This window comes from Gallus gallus, chromosome 4, assembly GCF_016699485.2.
Source record: "Gallus gallus isolate bGalGal1 chromosome 4, bGalGal1.mat.broiler.GRCg7b, whole genome shotgun sequence".
Classification (NCBI taxonomy): domain Eukaryota; kingdom Metazoa; phylum Chordata; class Aves; order Galliformes; family Phasianidae; genus Gallus; species Gallus gallus.
This window is the reverse complement of record NC_052535.1, coordinates 4,757,023-4,774,548: the sequence shown is the minus strand read 5'-3', so window position 1 is coordinate 4,774,548 and position 17,526 is coordinate 4,757,023. Positions and strand designations below refer to the sequence as shown.

Here is a 17,526-nt window from a genome sequence, read left to right as displayed (position 1 = left end):
TTAAATGACATTCAAGCCTTTGTTTTCTTCTGGTAAGCAGTGATACAATTATTTTGTTAGAGCTAATTTATTTAATTACCATAACTGATATGACTGTTTTAGGAGTATTGATACGCGTATTGATTTGGGCCATAAATGCTTACAGGCTGCTGGGAGAAGAGCTTTCCTGGTAAGTTGTTTGTACAGAACATCTACAAATGGAACGGGCAAAGCGGAAAGAGGAGCTGGAGTGGGTCAGCCTTGGCAAGAGGCACTGTCCTTTCAAAACCATCTGCTTGTTACTGCACAGCCACTGTGGTTGGGCTGCCTGCCAGCTGGCCAGGGCAGAGCTTCAGATACACTATGCTCGGTTCTGACCTGGACCTCAGAGCCTTTGGGATCTCCCCATGTAGGATGGCCATCTTCAGATCCTTCTGGGCTTCTGGAGCCTCATCTCAGGGAGATGGAGGCAATGTCTCTGCTGATCTTTTCATCCCAGAGATCTGCCTGGTGTTTCCTTTCTGTAGTGTCAAAATCTGATTTTCAGTGGGTTTTTCAAAAAACATTTTTGGGGAGCTAGATACGATTACACCACGTGTTTTGTGCTCTCAGTTCTTTCAGGTGCTTCTGCAAACCCCATCGCTAAAAACATGCAGAGCATCCAATTCTCTTCCTTTGGTGGTTAAAGCTGATGTCTTACTTTTGGCCTGTAAGGGAAAATAGGAAAACCATTCCTTTTAGCTGGAAGGATTGCTCTTTAGTGTATGGAGTATCAGATATGAGTAGGATCATGCTGTTGTCAGGGCTTGGATTATACATTAACTGTGTTTTCATGTGTGTTTGGCAAGTGAGTAAGAACTGTGTTTGTGGTAGAAGTTCACTGGTGAAACTGACATCTATTTTCCAGGCAGGCTGGATCAGAAAAAACATCACACAGTATTGATGTAAATACACAGGAAGCATCAAGAGCACTGCTGTGTGTTGATCAGCATTTGCCCACGTTATGCCTGTGTCACTTGAAGGGTATGATAAGAGCCATTCAAGGAGCAAAACTGCTGCTCTGAGCTGCTGTGTAGTGATCCTGCCCAAACCATCTGCACTATGCAGGGCTGCCACCTCCTCCTGGTATGTGACTGCAGTGTGGCTATAAGGCAGCGTAGGCTGCTAATCTGATGTCTGACCCTACAGATCAGAGATGGAAATGACTCAGGCTAAATATCCTTGAGCCGCTATGAGGGATGCTCTTTTGGGTATCCTGGGAATTTTTGGCTGAGCATTCTGTCTGCTATTTAACAGTAATGCTGTAGACTCGAGATAACCTGGATATCCCTGCACAGTAGCACACTATGCAAGTAGCTTTGGCTTACAGGCTTTCCTTAAGTGCCAAATTCCTTGTGTTAAGCACTTTCCCACTGGCATCTGCAAAGGGAGTGATGCAGATACCATGTTACCCCATCAGGGCAGCTTCAGTGCCATCCTGTCCTTGTATTGCAAACAAAACAGGGCAAACAAGGGCTATTGATTTTGAAAGGAGAGAACAGAATGTACTTTTGGTTATACTTTGTATTGCTGTTTTACTGAAATGTTGCAAATAGAATACACCCTAATTACTGTATTCCAAAGAGAATACAGTAACTGAAAAAGTTCAGGGCAGTACTTCCTCTGTTATTCTCATGGCATGACGGGGAGGTTGGAAGCTGTTTTGTAGGCAGGTGCCAATTTCTGCTTTCAATCCCATGTCTGACTGCAAGTCCTGTTCATGCCATTGAGCTTCCTTTGTGCTCATCAACTCTTCATAAGTGTTGTACCCCAGTTGTAGTGAATCTGGGGCAGATCAGGGCAACTTCTGGCATTTGGGAGCTTGTGGCTGTTTTGTTTCACGTGCTAAAAATCTGAATGTCAGACTTGCCCTTTATGTTTTTAAATGCTGTAATTGCAGAACGCTTTTTAAACATACTGCCTTGGTGTGCGGGCACGAAGTGCAGAGACTTTTGCCAGCTGTGCTTCTCAAGGCTTTTTGCAGCCTCGCAGACAGCACTCAGAGCTCGGGGTGCCTGCAGGAACACGCAGGTCCCCACGTATCGATTCCTGCTTGCTGCGATGGCACCGCCAGGTGGCGGACGGAGCTCAGGCAGGAGCGTGCTGGTGCTGCACAGACCTCGCTGCATGTTAATTAGCGTCACCCCTTAAGGAGCTTCTTCCTTACACTGCGGTTGCATGACAGGTGAGTAAAGTGAGGTCAGAAAGAGAGGGGGAAAAAGTAATGAAATAGGAGATACTTCCAGGCAAATAAACATATACGATGCATGCGTGATAAACATATATGATAATATATATGATGTTTTTAATAATCTGATATAAAAGTATGTGATGAATTGAGTCATCTTGGGGATAACATTTAAACATCATTCTGCAAATATAATGATGACTAATACGGAAATTGTAGAATAACAGGTTCTAGTATCCCAAAAAGTTGGGTCTGGCTGGGTGTTAGTTCAGGGCTCTCCTTACTCCACCTTATCCAAGAAAGCAGAAACCTTCTTTAAGTCATCATCTGTATTTCCCTGGAAGGTTTCTGTGGCAGCTGCTGTCTGACTCTGCATGATGTTACCATGAGACTGCTGAGACAGCAGTGCTGTGCTTGCTGCTCTGTGCTTTGCATTTGACATTCTTTGGTCATAGCAGCAGCAGCAGAATAGAATCCGGGCTCTCAGATAAATAGATAGCGGTTTTGATGTTGGATCTTAGGTGTTCGGGGTTTGTAGGTTTGTTTGTTGAGGAAATCAGTTCAAAATGCAAAGCAGATTTAATTCAAACAGACACACCTGGTAGTTTGCAAGATTACAAACCAGATCTCTTGCTGAAGTTACGGAATAGGGCTTTTTTTTCTGCAGCAGTTAAAAAGTAATATGTGTCATTTCACTTGCATCCACACTACTTGTTTGGATGTGCTCAGGCGTTTATCTCAGCACGCACCATTACCTAGATGCAAACTAGGCAGAGTTTGTCTGCTTCAGGCAACATGCAGAAAAGGTAGAGCATCATGTTTGCAGTGTGGCTGTGATTATGGGGAGGAGAGTGCTTGCTACAGTCCTTGCTGACTGCCACCATACCAGCCAGCATGGGTTACTTGTGCTGGGACCTGCAAGTTGCCAGTTCTGGTTGCCTGTAAAGAGAACAGGTGTAGCACATGACATCATGGGCAAACTGATCAAACTGCGACTTCAAGGGGATGAGATCTCTTTTGAAGTGCTAATTAAAGCTTTTCTCCTTGGATAGTTAGCAATGTATTGCCCTCTCCAAACCATCTCTTCCCATTTCTCCTAGCTCTTTACTCATCAGTCATCTGCAGTTTTTATAACAGTGAATGCGTCATAACAAATGTCAGCTTGATTTTTATTGATCCACAGGACAAAAAAAAATGTAAAATGGTTGTTTATTGCAAATCCACTTTTAGTCCTTTTGCCACAGATCCGATAACACAGTATGATGTTGCTCTTTTAAGCTGCCACTCCGCAGAAGTAAAGTCTGCGCTGGTCTAAATCAACAGTGTGCAGGAATCTCAGAGGGGCTGTGTTCCTTTGTGTCAGTAGTTCTAGTTATGGGCTGAGGACATGCAACAGACATAAAGTGATCAAAACAAAGTGGAAATGAGACACAAGCAGTATTTTCCTTTTAGGAAAACAGCTAAGCCTGTTAGTACACAATGAAAAAACAAGTAGTAGAAAGTGTCAGATAAACACAGGTTGTGCTTTCAATATACAATCTTAATTTTATTGTAAAACCATAAGAATGTTTCTGAATTGCTTAAATGATTGCTGAAAAGTACAGAACCTGGTAATTTTAATAAGAACTGTTTAAGTTTGGTGAAGTCATTACAAATTCATGCAGGCTTTGGAAAAAAGAATTAAGTGCATTGGTGCTTGTGGAAAGAGTTACATTGACATGCAGATTCATCTTGTGCATAATTGCAAGGGAGTAAGAAATACCACTGCTGGCTTCTGACTGCTTGTCGATAATTGACATGGGTGACATAAAAACTATTGACTTGAGGATGGTGGTTTAAAACCAGCAGCTCTCAGCAGGTGACTGGTGGTGGGCTTGAGTACATTCCTCCACATGGATTGCTGGCTTCTTCTAGTGAAAAATGTGCCATTTCTAAGTGCAAAGGTCTCAAAACCAATTTTTGCCCCACTGTAGTTTTCTTGGTATGGTGCTGTTTGTTTGCCAGCAGCAATAATTAGGGATGTTTTTATTGGTACAGTGTACATGGATATCAACAATATTCACAGCTTGATTACATGCAACTGTGGCATAATAAACAGTGAATATTCTAAAATTATGCAATTCACAGCTTGGTTTTATTTCTGCATACCTGTTGCAAATTCCAAGTAAATAAGCAATAATGTGAAATAGCAAATGCCAAAGTATTGTTCTGGGAGAATTCTTCCTTAGCTGTAAATTGGCAGGTTTCACCTTTTAGGTATAAATTTAGCAAAACATAAATGCTCAAATGTGTTAAAATGTTAAACTGACTTCAGTTTCCAGATCTCATTTTCTGTAGTGACTTTTTCTAAAGCTTGACACCACGCATTTGCAAATGGTTGTGTTAGAAGGATTCCTGAAGTTACCACTCCCCAGCTGGAGGTTAGCACTTTTCCTGTTGGTAAGCAGGTTGGTGAATACTCACCACTGATCCATTGCATTGCAGAGTAAACCATGCTCATGCACATATGACTGAAAAACATTTCTTAGTGGAAGGAGTGGTAGCTTCCCATGAAGAGGAAGAACTCTTCTTATACTACTCATTATTATATGTCTCTACAATGACCAAGTCATGATTACAGACAGTATTTGACTTTCAAATCTTTGCCACTGGATTGTATAAATTTCACTCATGTAGTGTGTGAGCAGGGGTGCTGCTGAAGAAGGATGAGTTACACAAGGTCTTCACTGAGTTCAGCAACAGAAAATTCAAATCCAGCCCTCGATGGCCACAGTTCAACAACGTGGTTTGCAGTACTGTGCATCTTCAACACCTTTCCTCAGTGGCATTTGCAATCCTCAAAACTGTATTGGGAATAGCAGGTGTTGTTGACTTAATATTTCTCACAAAACACAAAAGCTTTTCTGAAAATACAGAGTAAAACTTAAAAAAATCAAAAGGTGAATGCAGGTTTCAGAATAGTTAGCAAATGTAATTATTTCAAGTGCTTTTTATTCTTGTAACAGTGCATCAGCAGTGCCGTTTATTTAAAGAAGAAAGGAAGTATGGTACGTATTCTGCCTCATGAATGTTGTTCAGCTAGTCATATTGCAAAATGCCTTGCAATAAGAGTCTCAGCTAAACCAAGCACCAGGCTCCTATGGCTGGTGTAATGTGCTACAGTATCCTGTTACAGGCATTCTTTGTAATTCTAGGAGGCAGAAAATAAAATTTGACACTCGAAAATAATAAGTTTAAGTAAATCATGTGGGAGAAATGTACGTTTATGTCCAAGAAACGGTTAGATGTTGCCAGAACAATACAGCTACATTATGAATCTTTAATGATCTCTGAAAGTCATAATGGTCTGTCACTAATGCCCATTAATGATCTCTCTATACCACGAGTATGGGCTTGATGTTTCTGGCCAGTACCTTAGAGAATACTTTAAATATGCGTTAAACTTTCTCTGATCTACTCCTGTGTGTCTGCTCCAAATGTAGACTGCAATTGTCTGGGTAGGAGCAGCTTGTAAGACAGCATGGCTTTGGGGTTAAGAAAGTCGTATTCAGGTAAGATGTATTTAAGCAATGTTTTTAGAGGGGAAATCTAGAAGTTCTTTTTGGGCAAGTAATGCTCTGCAAGGATGATAAACTACATAAAGAAATTAAGACTTAACATTTCTTAATTTAATGGTAGTTCCGTAGTTCTTTGACTTCATAATTTTGCCTTATTAATTTCAAACCCGTATTATTTAGGAAGGAAAAGGCAAATGTTAATTACTGTCGATTGGAACTGTAAATATACTGAATATGTTGCTGAACTGGCAAATTTGTCTTGTTCGAACAATGTATTTCAAATGTCTCACTCTTGATTTTATGGCCTTTTAAGCATTGGTTCAGTGTATTTAGTTTATTTTGTGCTCGTGATATAAGACCTGCTTTACAGAAAAAGACAAGAATATTCCAGTTCTGTTCTAATTGCCTTTCAAGAGAGTACTGTGACTAACATTAACTGAAGATAATCTTGTTATAGTGCTAATAACCTGAAAACCTTTTTAATACAAAAGCATTAGCTTTTCTCTATTCTTTTGCAAAGGTTTTAGGAAAGAAAAAAAGGGTTATGATGGTGTAATTTATTTTTTCTTTGGTAATGAGAAAATGTTTTCTCTGCATTTTTTATGTGAAATGATCGGATTACGAACCAACGCCCTAAAGCTAGAAAAGAAAAATATAACAACTCTTAGAAAACACCACAATATCAAACAATAATCTGATAGTCATTGTATACAGAGAGTTAGCTCTCTGTAGAGATATTAGCTGTATTTTTAGGACATATATCATTCTTTATTACAAATTACTCAATATGATTAGTAAGCAATTTCTTTGATATTGCACATGGCTTCCATGTTTTTTTCTTCTTGAAATGGATATTGTAAATATAGAAAAAATGTTAAGGTCCCTTGCAAACCCAAGCCATTCTATGATTCTGTGATTTTTGCAGGTTAAAAATGCATTTACCAAATATACTCGCTAATACATGATCCAAAATATTAACTGCTAAATGCTTTGTGCTTTTGTAAAAGCGTTAGCTTTTCATGGCGTAAATTGGCAGTGAAGATGAAGCGGGACTAAAACACAAATATTCAGCGAAAGGTTAGATTTGCGGGGTTATGTTGTGCAGCCACAGTACAGTAAAGAAATGCTGACAGCTGATTGTGAACGTGGATGGTTAGTTAGCAAACTGTGCAGAGGGCCGTGACTCGTTGTTTAACTCACCACCGCGGGCTGAGGTTCAGCACCACGGACAGCGCCCGCCGGTCCGTCTCAGCCCCAGGGGACAGCCACGGGCCGACCTGTGTGACTGACGGCCCCCCCAGCCTCATATCCGCACCTGAGAGTGGGAGAGGCCGAGCTGAGCTCCTACAGAATATAAAAGCACAGTGCAAAATGCCAAATCACAACAGCTCTGCCCAGTTGCCTGAATGCTGCGCTTTCAATTTTGCTGTTAATTACAGCCCTAGGCGCCGCATAGGTTGTAATTAAATATCACCAGTGACCGAAACAAAACTGGAAAAGAAAGTGAATGACCTTGTTAGGGCAATTACAAGAACTAGCTCTAGGTGTCCCTCTTGTTTCTGGTTTTAGCAGTACTTCTATACGTCTGGTTCTTCAAGCGAAAGCAATGGAAATTTGTCCTGTTTGGTTTGTAACTGTTTACAAATTAATGTTCTGCAGCGTGCTTCCTGTGCAGGAAACTATATTTCACTGAAAGCATCCTGAAAAAGGCTTTGCATAAGAACTTTTTAAGTGGGTTAAAATTTATGGCAGTAATGGTTTAAAAATATAATCACTGAGTAAGGTCTTCTGTATATTACAGGACTGTAAAAAAAAAAAAAGAAAAGAAAGAAAGAAAGTGCTGAAGGAAGTGGAAGTTGTTCTCGGTGTTAACAGCTCTACTCTGATTCCCTGCTGTTTGTACATCTCATAGCTGTTGAAGCATCTTGGCTTGTATTTGCAAGCCAGAAAGAAGAAAGGCAGAAGGAAAAAAAAAAAAAAAAAAGCATATGTTTACATGTCCATAGTATGAATGTAGAAGCCATATTTGCAGGAGATTGAGCCATCCAATTCCAGTTACTCTAGGAGAAGGAAATACAAATACCAGTAGCCCCTGTGAAGCTGTATCTCTTCCTTCAGTCACATGAGGGAGCAGCATAGGGATCCCTGCAAGGTTGCACAGAGTCCTGCAGTCTATTTTGAATTCTGTTACATGTTTTACCTGTCCAGCTGTAATAATAAGTGCAATTGTGTGATTAGATTCTTCATCCTCTTGTAATTGTGCATACAAGAAAATACAAGGAAGTCTTCCTTCAATTCAGTTCCATGGAATTGGCTGAGTTTGGTTGGACAAACAATAAGATTAAAAGGTCAGCCAAAAGAAGCTCTTAAAAACCAGCAGGCTTAGTTCTGTGCCTTATGATCTAATCCTGCTGTTTGTCTTTTCTTTCCCAGACTTGGAATGTTGCACTGTAGATGAAACAGACCTATGTTTGTTTGGTCATAAACAACATTAAGTTGACCTCAGCTAAAGAATAAGGAGATCAAGATACTGGTGTTTTTGTGTGTCTACTGCTCATTAAAAGCATGTTGTAACTTCTAGTGAAACGAGAAAAGAAGACTCTGGCAGGAAGAGATGGAAAATGAGAATGATAAAGAAAAGAGAGTTCAGGGGAAAGGACAGAAATTATAATGATATATCATCGCCTGCTAAGTATGATGTGTCTCTTCTGTGAGTTTAGCTCAGCATGATTTAGCAGTATGATTGTGGAGTTACTAAGGCCATCTGTGTGAACTGGGAATTTAATTAAAGTCCTGGCATTATGCTTGTACCTACTTCAGCAGCTTAATCCTTGGATACTTGGTGGGTTTAGTCAGAAATGCAGCCGTAAGTTGGACAGTTATCCAGTCTCTGCACAAACAAGTGCATCTCTGTTGTAGCTCAGCTGGGTTTAAGTGATGAATAGCAGCACTCAGCTGGGGCAGCTTCATATCTGTTCCTCTGATTTCTGAGCATTGGTTCTCTGCATAGCAACAAAATCTTCCCTTGCTTTCTGATGAGTTCCGAGTCCCCAGTAATGTACACAGCCACCTAATGCCAATATTGGGAGCAGCAGCAGATGTTCTGCTCTCAGCCTCCTTTTCTGAATCAATTTCTCTGAATTTCTTCTAATTTGCTTATGCAGAACATGTACACACAGTTTTTTCTGATCTCCAGACCTACTGAAATCTAATATGGCAAATGCTGGCTGGTGGATTTCATTCCTGTTTTGCTAGCCTATGGATCTTAAGAGTATTGCTTGCACAAAGAGTGCATCTAATCTAATACGTTCTAATGATTTTCCTGTTGTTTATATATGATACGTTGTACTTTTCACCTTAAATTCCCTACGTGATTTATAGATATCACCTTTACTCTGCTCATGGAAGCAGAGGCTCCTACTTGGCCTGGAGTTGCCATGAGGCCAATTGCTGGGAGGTGTGTGTGGGAAGTGTGACTGCATGAGTGCTTGAACTTTTTTTATATTCACATATTACTGAACATTGCCAGAAAAAAGACAGTGAGCTGCATGGATCTTTATTAAGTATTTATTTATTGGTGTTGATAGTAATAACTATTTATAATGCATAAGGTAAATTACAGACTGAACTCTCTCACAAGTGTAGCTTAGTGAGGCAGAGGTGGTTTTCCTTCATGCAGCTGTGAATATAGATTTGGTTTCTTTGGATGGGGATGAGCTTCCATCTGGAGTTGCCTTTCTCTCTTCTTTCTTGTCTTGACAGCCCAGGTCAGATGAGCTTAGATAAATCTAGTGATGAGATACGTCTTGTTACATCAGTATTCATATAATCATTACAACAGAAACAGAAGGCAGAATTTCTAGCTCTTGACCCTTTACCTCATGCTCAAGGGCATACCTTCACTCTGGTTAGTGAAACTGAGACCAGCTCTTTTGCTCAGGTAAACTGGTTCCAGTTCCATGACTGCAGGCAGAGCAAGGCTCTACTTAAACATCTGCAGAAGTAGCAACTGAGTAAGGGTCTAACTCCAGATCCTGGAGTCTTGCCTGTGTTCAGTATATGGCAGTTCTTGCTCAAATCCCTTCTATTTGTGATCAACTCTTCACACTGACACTTGCAGTGCATGAACTCATAGCATGATGTCAGCAGTCAGGTAAAAGTCACAGGAACCCATTGTCAGGCCCTTTTGATCCCAGTCCCAGTAATTTGATTTCATTATTAAAAAACAGATTGGTCTTGGATCATTAACAACACATCAAGAAGCAGCAAGTTTGGCATCCATCACATGATTGCAGTGAATTAGACTCAGCAGTTAGACAAAGTTAGCAGTGGGGCAGAACTGCTTCTGAGCAAAGCAAGGATCATGGTTGTGAGAAGCTGAGTTAGACACATCAGAGGAGGAAAACTCTCAGGGGCTCCAACTCAGCAGAGACCTGATGAGACTGTTGTTGTCAAGCTCTTGACAGAGGATGAACCAGCAGATCTATGAGAAGACGAAAAAAGATCCTTATGATTAATGTGACTTGCTCTAGGTCTGTGAAGGACTATTCACAGTCTTTTCTCATGTGTAAATTGGCCTTATGTTTGGTTTGATAGTGGCATATAACCCACGCTTCCCATGTGTCCCATGCTGAGGTGTAAATATTTGCGGGATGATATCCTGTCATTTACACTGATGCTTTCAATTGTCATCACTCTGAAGGGTGAATGAACAGGTATTTCTGTGCATATTGATGTGGAAGGCTCTTGAATACATTTGCTATGGCATTGCAGTGGGCAGAGAGAAGTTGGTTGGCTGCTGCTGCTGGCTCAGGTTGGGCCCCCAGAGACATCGGAATAACGTGTTCCCAATTTGGGAGCACACAGAGCTGTGGGAGCTGATCTCTTCTGTTTGTTCTGTGACCTTTCCCAGCTGATTGGCACTGATCTTTTATGCACCGAATAGGCGATCTTTTGTGGTTGACATTTTGGGATGACTGAATATGGATTAACCTAGGAAAAAATATTTCCATTTTCTAGCTTCAAACAATGCCCTCCTTTTCCAAAAATGTGTGCTCCTCTGGGGATGTGGTCAGATCAAATCCAGTTTTGGCTGAGACGGTGCAGCAAGAGATTCAGAATTCACAGCTGGGAAGGGGTAGAACTGGGATTTCTCTTATGAATGTTTTCTCTAAAGACCTGAGAGGAAACTGATGTTCTTGATTAGAAGTTTATGGCCATTCTCAACATTTAGCTCAGAGAAGAGGCCCAGATTCTCAGAGATAGTGGACCTTGTCCTGGCAAACAGATCTGATAAGAGAACGGAATTAGGATATAAGAAGCTTTCTTCATGCACCAGGCACACAATTATTTCTTAAATATCTCAGTAGTTTTAGTGAGATGACTCATGTTGAAAACAGGAACGCACATCTCTGCTCTGCTGGATGGGGGCCAGATTCAGCACATCCAGTCCTGTGCACCACAGATGTATGTTGTGCTGGAGCCTCTTTTGCTGCTGGGATTCATGGTTTTGCACCCCATGAAGATTAAAATCAACCAGCAGCTTAACCCCACAGGCTACAGAATTGAAAGATCTGTGCTTCCACACTCACGTGTGAGCTCTTCTATAAAGTCAGTCCAACTGGCACGTCTGTGTTTGTGTCACAGGGAATTATTTTGATTATTCCTGTTCCTGACAGGGATGAACTGTGCACTTTTGCAAAGAACCATGGCACAGGCACACACAGGAATGCCAGTGCTACACAAGTGCCTTTTGGCCACATAAAAAATATGTCTGCTTACAGTAATGCAGCTCTCATAAAGGTTTGCAGCTAATTATTAAAGCTAGTCTTTGCTATTTATTAATAATAAGAAAGCCCAGTTGATCTGTGGACTGAAATATCATCCAGTTTGATTTCTTGGTCTGCGGCTGCCTGAAAGCCCAGCTCCTCCACTAACAACTAACTCCTTCCACCTTGCACTTAAAATAAACCTCTAGATGACTCTCAATTTAGCTCACATATGTTGCTGGGAAAGATAGTGCCTTCATGGGCAGCAAAATGGGCAGCAAACCATGCTCAGCCCCCGGCAGAGCCCCAGCCCTTCGCCATCCTGCAGCGCCTGTGTCCAGCCATCGAGCTGGCTGCAGGGAAAGGCTGAGTCATTTCCACGGGATGTTTCACGGAGGAGCTAAGTGATGCACAGCTTGGGTCTGAACAGCTCTGCTTCCTGGTGAATAGTAATTCTGTTTACTTAGAAGAGGAAAAAATCACTGGGGGCCTCAGTGCTGCTGTGTCATACCCGGCTGGGTGAAGTCTTGTTTGTCGCGGCCTGAAAAGGGAGAAAAGCAATGCTGGTGGCACTTCTCAGAAAATAAATCTCTACTCATTTGGAGTGTAGGCAGCAGAAATAGTCTCTGGGCCTAACTCCTGGAGCTTTGTTACTCTGCATGTTCAGTAAGAGCTGTGACATGTTACCTGAGCAGGAAGAGAAGAGTCTGAGGAGGGACCCCATGACATCCCATGATTTTGTCACACCAAAGCAGTTTCAGTCTTGTAAATACCGAGGGGTGAGCTGGTGTTTTTGCTGGGCTGGATGAGGTGTGGAGCTGCCTTATGATTAATCTTGTTCTCGATTTTCATGCAGAATTTGTGTTGGCCAGCATCTACCTTTCTGTATAGAACCAGATATAAATCTGGCTGCTGGGGGAAGAAAAAGTCATTGAGCATACTGTTTGGCATATATGGACCTGAGGTACAGGTGCTATGTAGGAACTTGTTGTCAGAACCAATGATGCTTTTGCAGGGCACAGCGGACTCAGGTCCCTCATGGAGTCATGCATGCGATAGAAAATCATGTCCTATGTTGTAAAGCCAGTCCTGGCCTGGGGTTCCTGGTACCAACCTGCTGCCATTAGTACCCACTGCAGGCAGCTGAGGGCTCAGGTACCTTTAATGATCAGAGTTGTGGAAATAATCACCAGTATCAAATCAACGGGTGCTTGGGATTTAAAATACAATTCAAAAGCAGGTGAAATCTTTGTCTACTTCCAAACAGTGTGATTGCTGCTGGGTCAGATCCAGCTCAGCTCCTGTCTGTGGCAATAACTGTACAGGTCTGTCCTATGCTCATTTCTTAAGAGATGCTTCATTCTTGGTTGAAATGGGGCTGCTGGTTTACATTGTAGCATTAAGTCTGCCCAATTACAATAATCAAAATCCAAGAATGAGAGCATATGTTCAAGGACTGCCTGGTTGCCTTCTACATTCAAAACATTGGTTGGAAAGTTATTTTATTTTACCTTTTTAGCATGGTGGAGAGTGATCAGCTCTTGCTGTTTAAAGAAAATAAAGCTGTACCTTTTTTTGGGTCTGTAAAACTGAAGTAGTCCAAAGACTGCTCCTGTACCAAAGTCGTTTTCCCAACAAGGTCCTCATTTTCATGTGCTGTTTATAGTAAATGAAGACAAGTTTGTAGGAGTACCGATAGATGAAGAGGATGATCATGAAAAAAAAAAAAAAAGACCAACCCTGAAGGACTGTTTTTTTGAAACTTAAATCTGATTATGCATATATGCTATTTTTATGCCTCTCTTTAGTTATCTGTCAAGGAACATTTGTGCAAATGAGTTTTCTTGATGGATTTTAAGCATGCACACTGGAATGCTGTCAGGAAGATATCCTAAATGCTGTTCTTTTCCTCAGGATTTTCAAGGTTAGACAAATTCTGAGTTCTGGTTGTTTGTTGTGAAAAAGAAATGTCATCTGACCTATAGGACAGATCACAGTGAAGCAGCTTCACTTTGATCTGAAGATCAAACACTGTTTTCCAAACTCAGAATATTTATGAAGTAATGGGTGAGTCTCAGGAAAAACAAGTCTCAGTTGTGACTGATGGCAAAACTCACAGTGTGTTGTTGGTGAGCTGGTTGGGATGAGTTATTACTGATAATATCCAACTGGCTGCCCCTTGGGTTGGGTTTCATATGTCTTCTGTGGACTGGCAGATGAGGGTAGTGGTGGAACTCGTGAATTACAGTTATTCTTCTCCTACTATTTATCCAAATATGAAATTAGAAGCGTTTAATATGTGAATGCTGTATAGTGCCTCATATATAGGGACAAGTATACCTGTACAGGTCTGTTAGTGCATTTACATGCATGTTTCATTGGGCAGGAGTTCTCAGTTGGAGAAAAGGGATCCTATCATGAGCTGTTTCTAGTCCAGGGAAGGACTGCAATGTTTGCAGAGGCATAGTGAGTGATGTTTAATATTTGGTGGCACAGTTTCTGCTGTGGTTGCCTGTGCCCACAGTGTATGTGTCTAGGGAAGGAGGGGAAGAGCATGTGGTTTTGCCAAAGGTGTATGGAGGAGAGGAGGAAGGGGCAGGTGTCTTGCAATGCGTGGCTGGGTCTGAAATCACACCCCAAATCCCATGTTGTCACACCAGTCCACCTGCATTGGTCTCCTCTCCGTAGCCCCAGGTCTGTGGCAGGGCATGCGGGACAGCTCCGGGCTCATCTGGCTGAAGCCATGTGCCATTGTGGCCCCGAAGAGCTCAGCTCCTGCAAGGATCAGCTCTCGGCCCCCCACTGGAGGGACATCCCAGCCTGCCTTGGCCTGCAAGGGGCTGCAAATCAAATCCCTTCTGCCTCAGGGATAAATTCTTTCAAGAGCTGCTTGTCCTCAGGAGTGCAAATCTCCGTTTTGTTTCTAGCCTGAATTGGCTTTATATTATTATATATAGGCTCCAGCTGCTGAAAGCTTGCTGAAAAGCAGGGAGGGGGTGTCATGAAGAGACCCCAGGACCTCCTGCTTCCTATGTCTCGGGGCATGGATGCGTGCAGGATCCAATGCCTGCTCTGCAGGTCAATAACCACGGTGGGTGCCCAGGTGTGGCACCCGGCTCTGCTCCTCTCGGCGCTGCTCCTGCTCCCTGCAGGTCCTCCCACTGTGCCGCAGCCCCCGGGGGACACGGTAGCACATGGTAACACCGTGACGGGGACAAAGGGACGGGGGAGAACACTGCAGCGGCGGGGGAATCGCCTCTCTGAGTGTCTGCTGGAGGACTGGAGCGGGGAGGAGGTGCGAGGGGGGAGAGAAGCAAATCGTCTTCAATAAATCAGTGAGGAAGAGGGGGGGCTTGATGCGGGAAGGGGTGGGTTGTGGCTGTGTGTAGCCACCTCTCCGCGCGAGCCCAGGTGTCCCCTCTCTGCTCCGGAAAACCTGATGCCAGCTATTTGCTCACCACGGTCACGTTTGTTTGGGTGTCTGCTCCTCCCCGGGAGGCGGCAGTGCCACCGCCAGGTACCCACAGCCCTCGGGGACATCCAGGGACAGCAGCCGCCGTGTGCCGGCACCCGCAGCTCCGCACCTCTGGGCACAAAGAGCCGGCGAGAAGAGGAGGAGGAGGAAGAGAGGAGGAGGTGATAAGGGGCTCACTGCGTCGCCTCGTTTCTGCACCCAACGCACAGCTCGTGGGGTGTGCGCGAGTGCGTGCATCCACTGCTGGAGGACTACGGCTGCTGCAGCATCTGCGCTGAGCTGCCAGCACGGGGGTGCCAGGGGAGCGTGCCTGTTTACTGCCTGGTGACAAGTGTTGCGATGCAAAAACCGAACGTGCCCGTGGAGGGGAGGATGCGCGGACAGCTGCACCTGTAAGGAGAGGAGAGGAGAAGAGAGGCTTCCCAAGGCATTGAGCAGCAGGCAGCCAAGGCTCCGGGCGCTGGCACCTCCTCCCTGTGGCTCCGTCGCAGCTTGCTTGCTTCAGATCTCTTCTTAAGGGAGAGAAGGAAAAAGGATTCAGAAAAAAAGCCCTACAACAGGACAGAGCCTGCTGGAGTCTAACAGGTGTTTGCTGGGATTTGAATGGGGAGGGGATGGGTGGGGAGAAAAGTTAACTGGAGAAATTGGGGCTAGGAGAGATGCGATGATCCTGCGCCAAGTGGATGTGCCGTTTCTGCGTGTGAATAGCGTGTCTGGAGCAGCTCGGAGGGATGTCTTGGAAGTCGTCTGTTTGATCTCCGTAGAAACACTCACTTCTGCCTGCAAACTTTCCTCTGCCAGAAGTTGGGAGAAATAAAAAAAAATAAAAGAAAAGAAAAGAAACATCAGAAAATCAAAAAGGGAAAATCCCAGCCGTTTTGACATAAACTGTTGCATCCTGACACGGGGCTGCAGTGCGCGCATCACTTCGGCGCCTCCCGGGCTCTGAGCCGGTGGGCACTGGGTGGTGGCTGCCCCAGCGTTGGGGACGGCCGAGCAGCATGCTGGCTCTGGCACCTGTGGCCGGCCAGCAGACCCCGCGTGCCTGACCCGCCGGTGGCACCGGGGCCGTGGCGGCCATGGCCGCAGCCATCGCCAGCTCCCTGATCCGCCAGAAGAGACAAGCCAGGGAGCGGGAGAAGTCCAATGCCTGTAAGTGTGTCAACAGCCCCAGCAAGAGCAAGGGAAGCTGCGACAAGAACAAGTTGAATGTGTTTTCCAGGGTCAAACTCTTTGGCTCCAAGAAAAGGCGAAGAAGGCGACCAGGTTGGCAAGGGTTATGTGTTCGGGGGGTTGGTTTGTTTGGTGCATACCGGGCTGTGCAACAGTAGTGGGAATGTCTCGGGGCTGGTAAAATGGGTATGCAGGTATTGCCATCTTGGCTTGTATTATGATAGACGTGGGTATCCCATGCCAGTCCTCTCCCTGTTCATGCTCATCCGATTTATTTAGATATTGCACACCATTGCCTCACTTGCACACCTGTGTGCGTCCATGTACTGGTAATTTGGCTATCTCGCTGTTTTACACATACACATATACAAACACACGTGATTTATTTGTGTGGGAGATGTTAGCACCTCCTTCAGCTGTACAGTAAATAACTTAGCACTAGAGATCTGTTTTTGTCCTCCTGCTTTGCAGAATGCCAGTGCCTTGCTTTACTTGCTGATTGCAGAAGGGGCTTATTGCTTTTGCTGGTACCTTCCAGAGTTGTGCTTCGGTGCCCTGTTCCTTTCTAGGAATCTCATACATGCAGCTGCCTGCAAATGCGATTCCCTCTGTGTCAGAGGTGCTAAAGATCAGGCATGAAAGCTTGATCCCTGATCCAAGTGGGTTTATGTATGTGGGAGGAGCAAAACCCTCCAGTAATGTTATGATCGCTTTGCTGTGCTGAGACAGTGGTGCTGTTAGCCACTGAACCTGTCTGCCTTTCCAAGCTGCCACCCAAGGGCTGCCTTGCTCATAGTTTGCAAGCAGCACTGGGATGTGGGATGGCTAAAATACCAAAGCAGTGCTTGGGTTAATTTTTTGTGAGATGGGTTGGTGAACAAGGATTGCGCATCCATCAGTACCCTGACGGCACAGTGGGGATAAGTTGATGGTTGGACTGGATGATCTTAGTGATCTTTTCCAGCCTTAACAATTGTATGATTCTTAAAGTCTCCAATAGAAAGTAACACAAACTGTCATAAGCTCTTGCCTTCAGCTTCTACTAAAATGAAGGAGCTGGCTGATAGCAGAGCTCCCTAATATCTTTGATTACAAACACAAGGACTCTTACCCAGGCACTAGAAGTTGGAAATGACACATCGTATCTCCCCAATGGGTTTATCTCTGAATTAAATAAGTTGTTGTGGAGCGAGCTGCAGAGAATGCATCACCTCCTGACAAGCAGACTTGTGTGAAATGACTACAATGCAGATGTCATTGGGATTCAGTGGAAGTAGACCTTTTTTCTCCAATTACTCCTGGCGCATTACCTAGATATTTTAAATGGCAGACTTGACAGCAAATGCC

General features: G+C 43.8%; 1 protein-coding gene across 7 annotated transcripts in view; it reads left to right on the top strand.

Annotated features, from left to right (window-relative positions):
• FGF13 (fibroblast growth factor 13) overlaps window positions 1-17,526 on the top strand; it is a 272,223-nt gene that overhangs the window by 201,132 nt on the left and 53,565 nt on the right. Inside the window, exon 1 of one of the 7 annotated variants that reach the window (XM_015278209.4) lies at window positions 1,767-5,757. The exons of 5 other annotated variants lie outside the window; for them this stretch is intronic. In XM_015278209.4, the coding sequence (XP_015133695.1) occupies window positions 5,727-5,757 (31 nt within the window). In that variant the 5' untranslated portion in view covers window positions 1,767-5,726. Of the gene's footprint in view, window positions 1-1,766; window positions 5,758-15,063; window positions 16,273-17,526 lie in introns of those variants that run through there. One more of the 7 variants, XM_015278207.4, reaches the window with a different exon arrangement.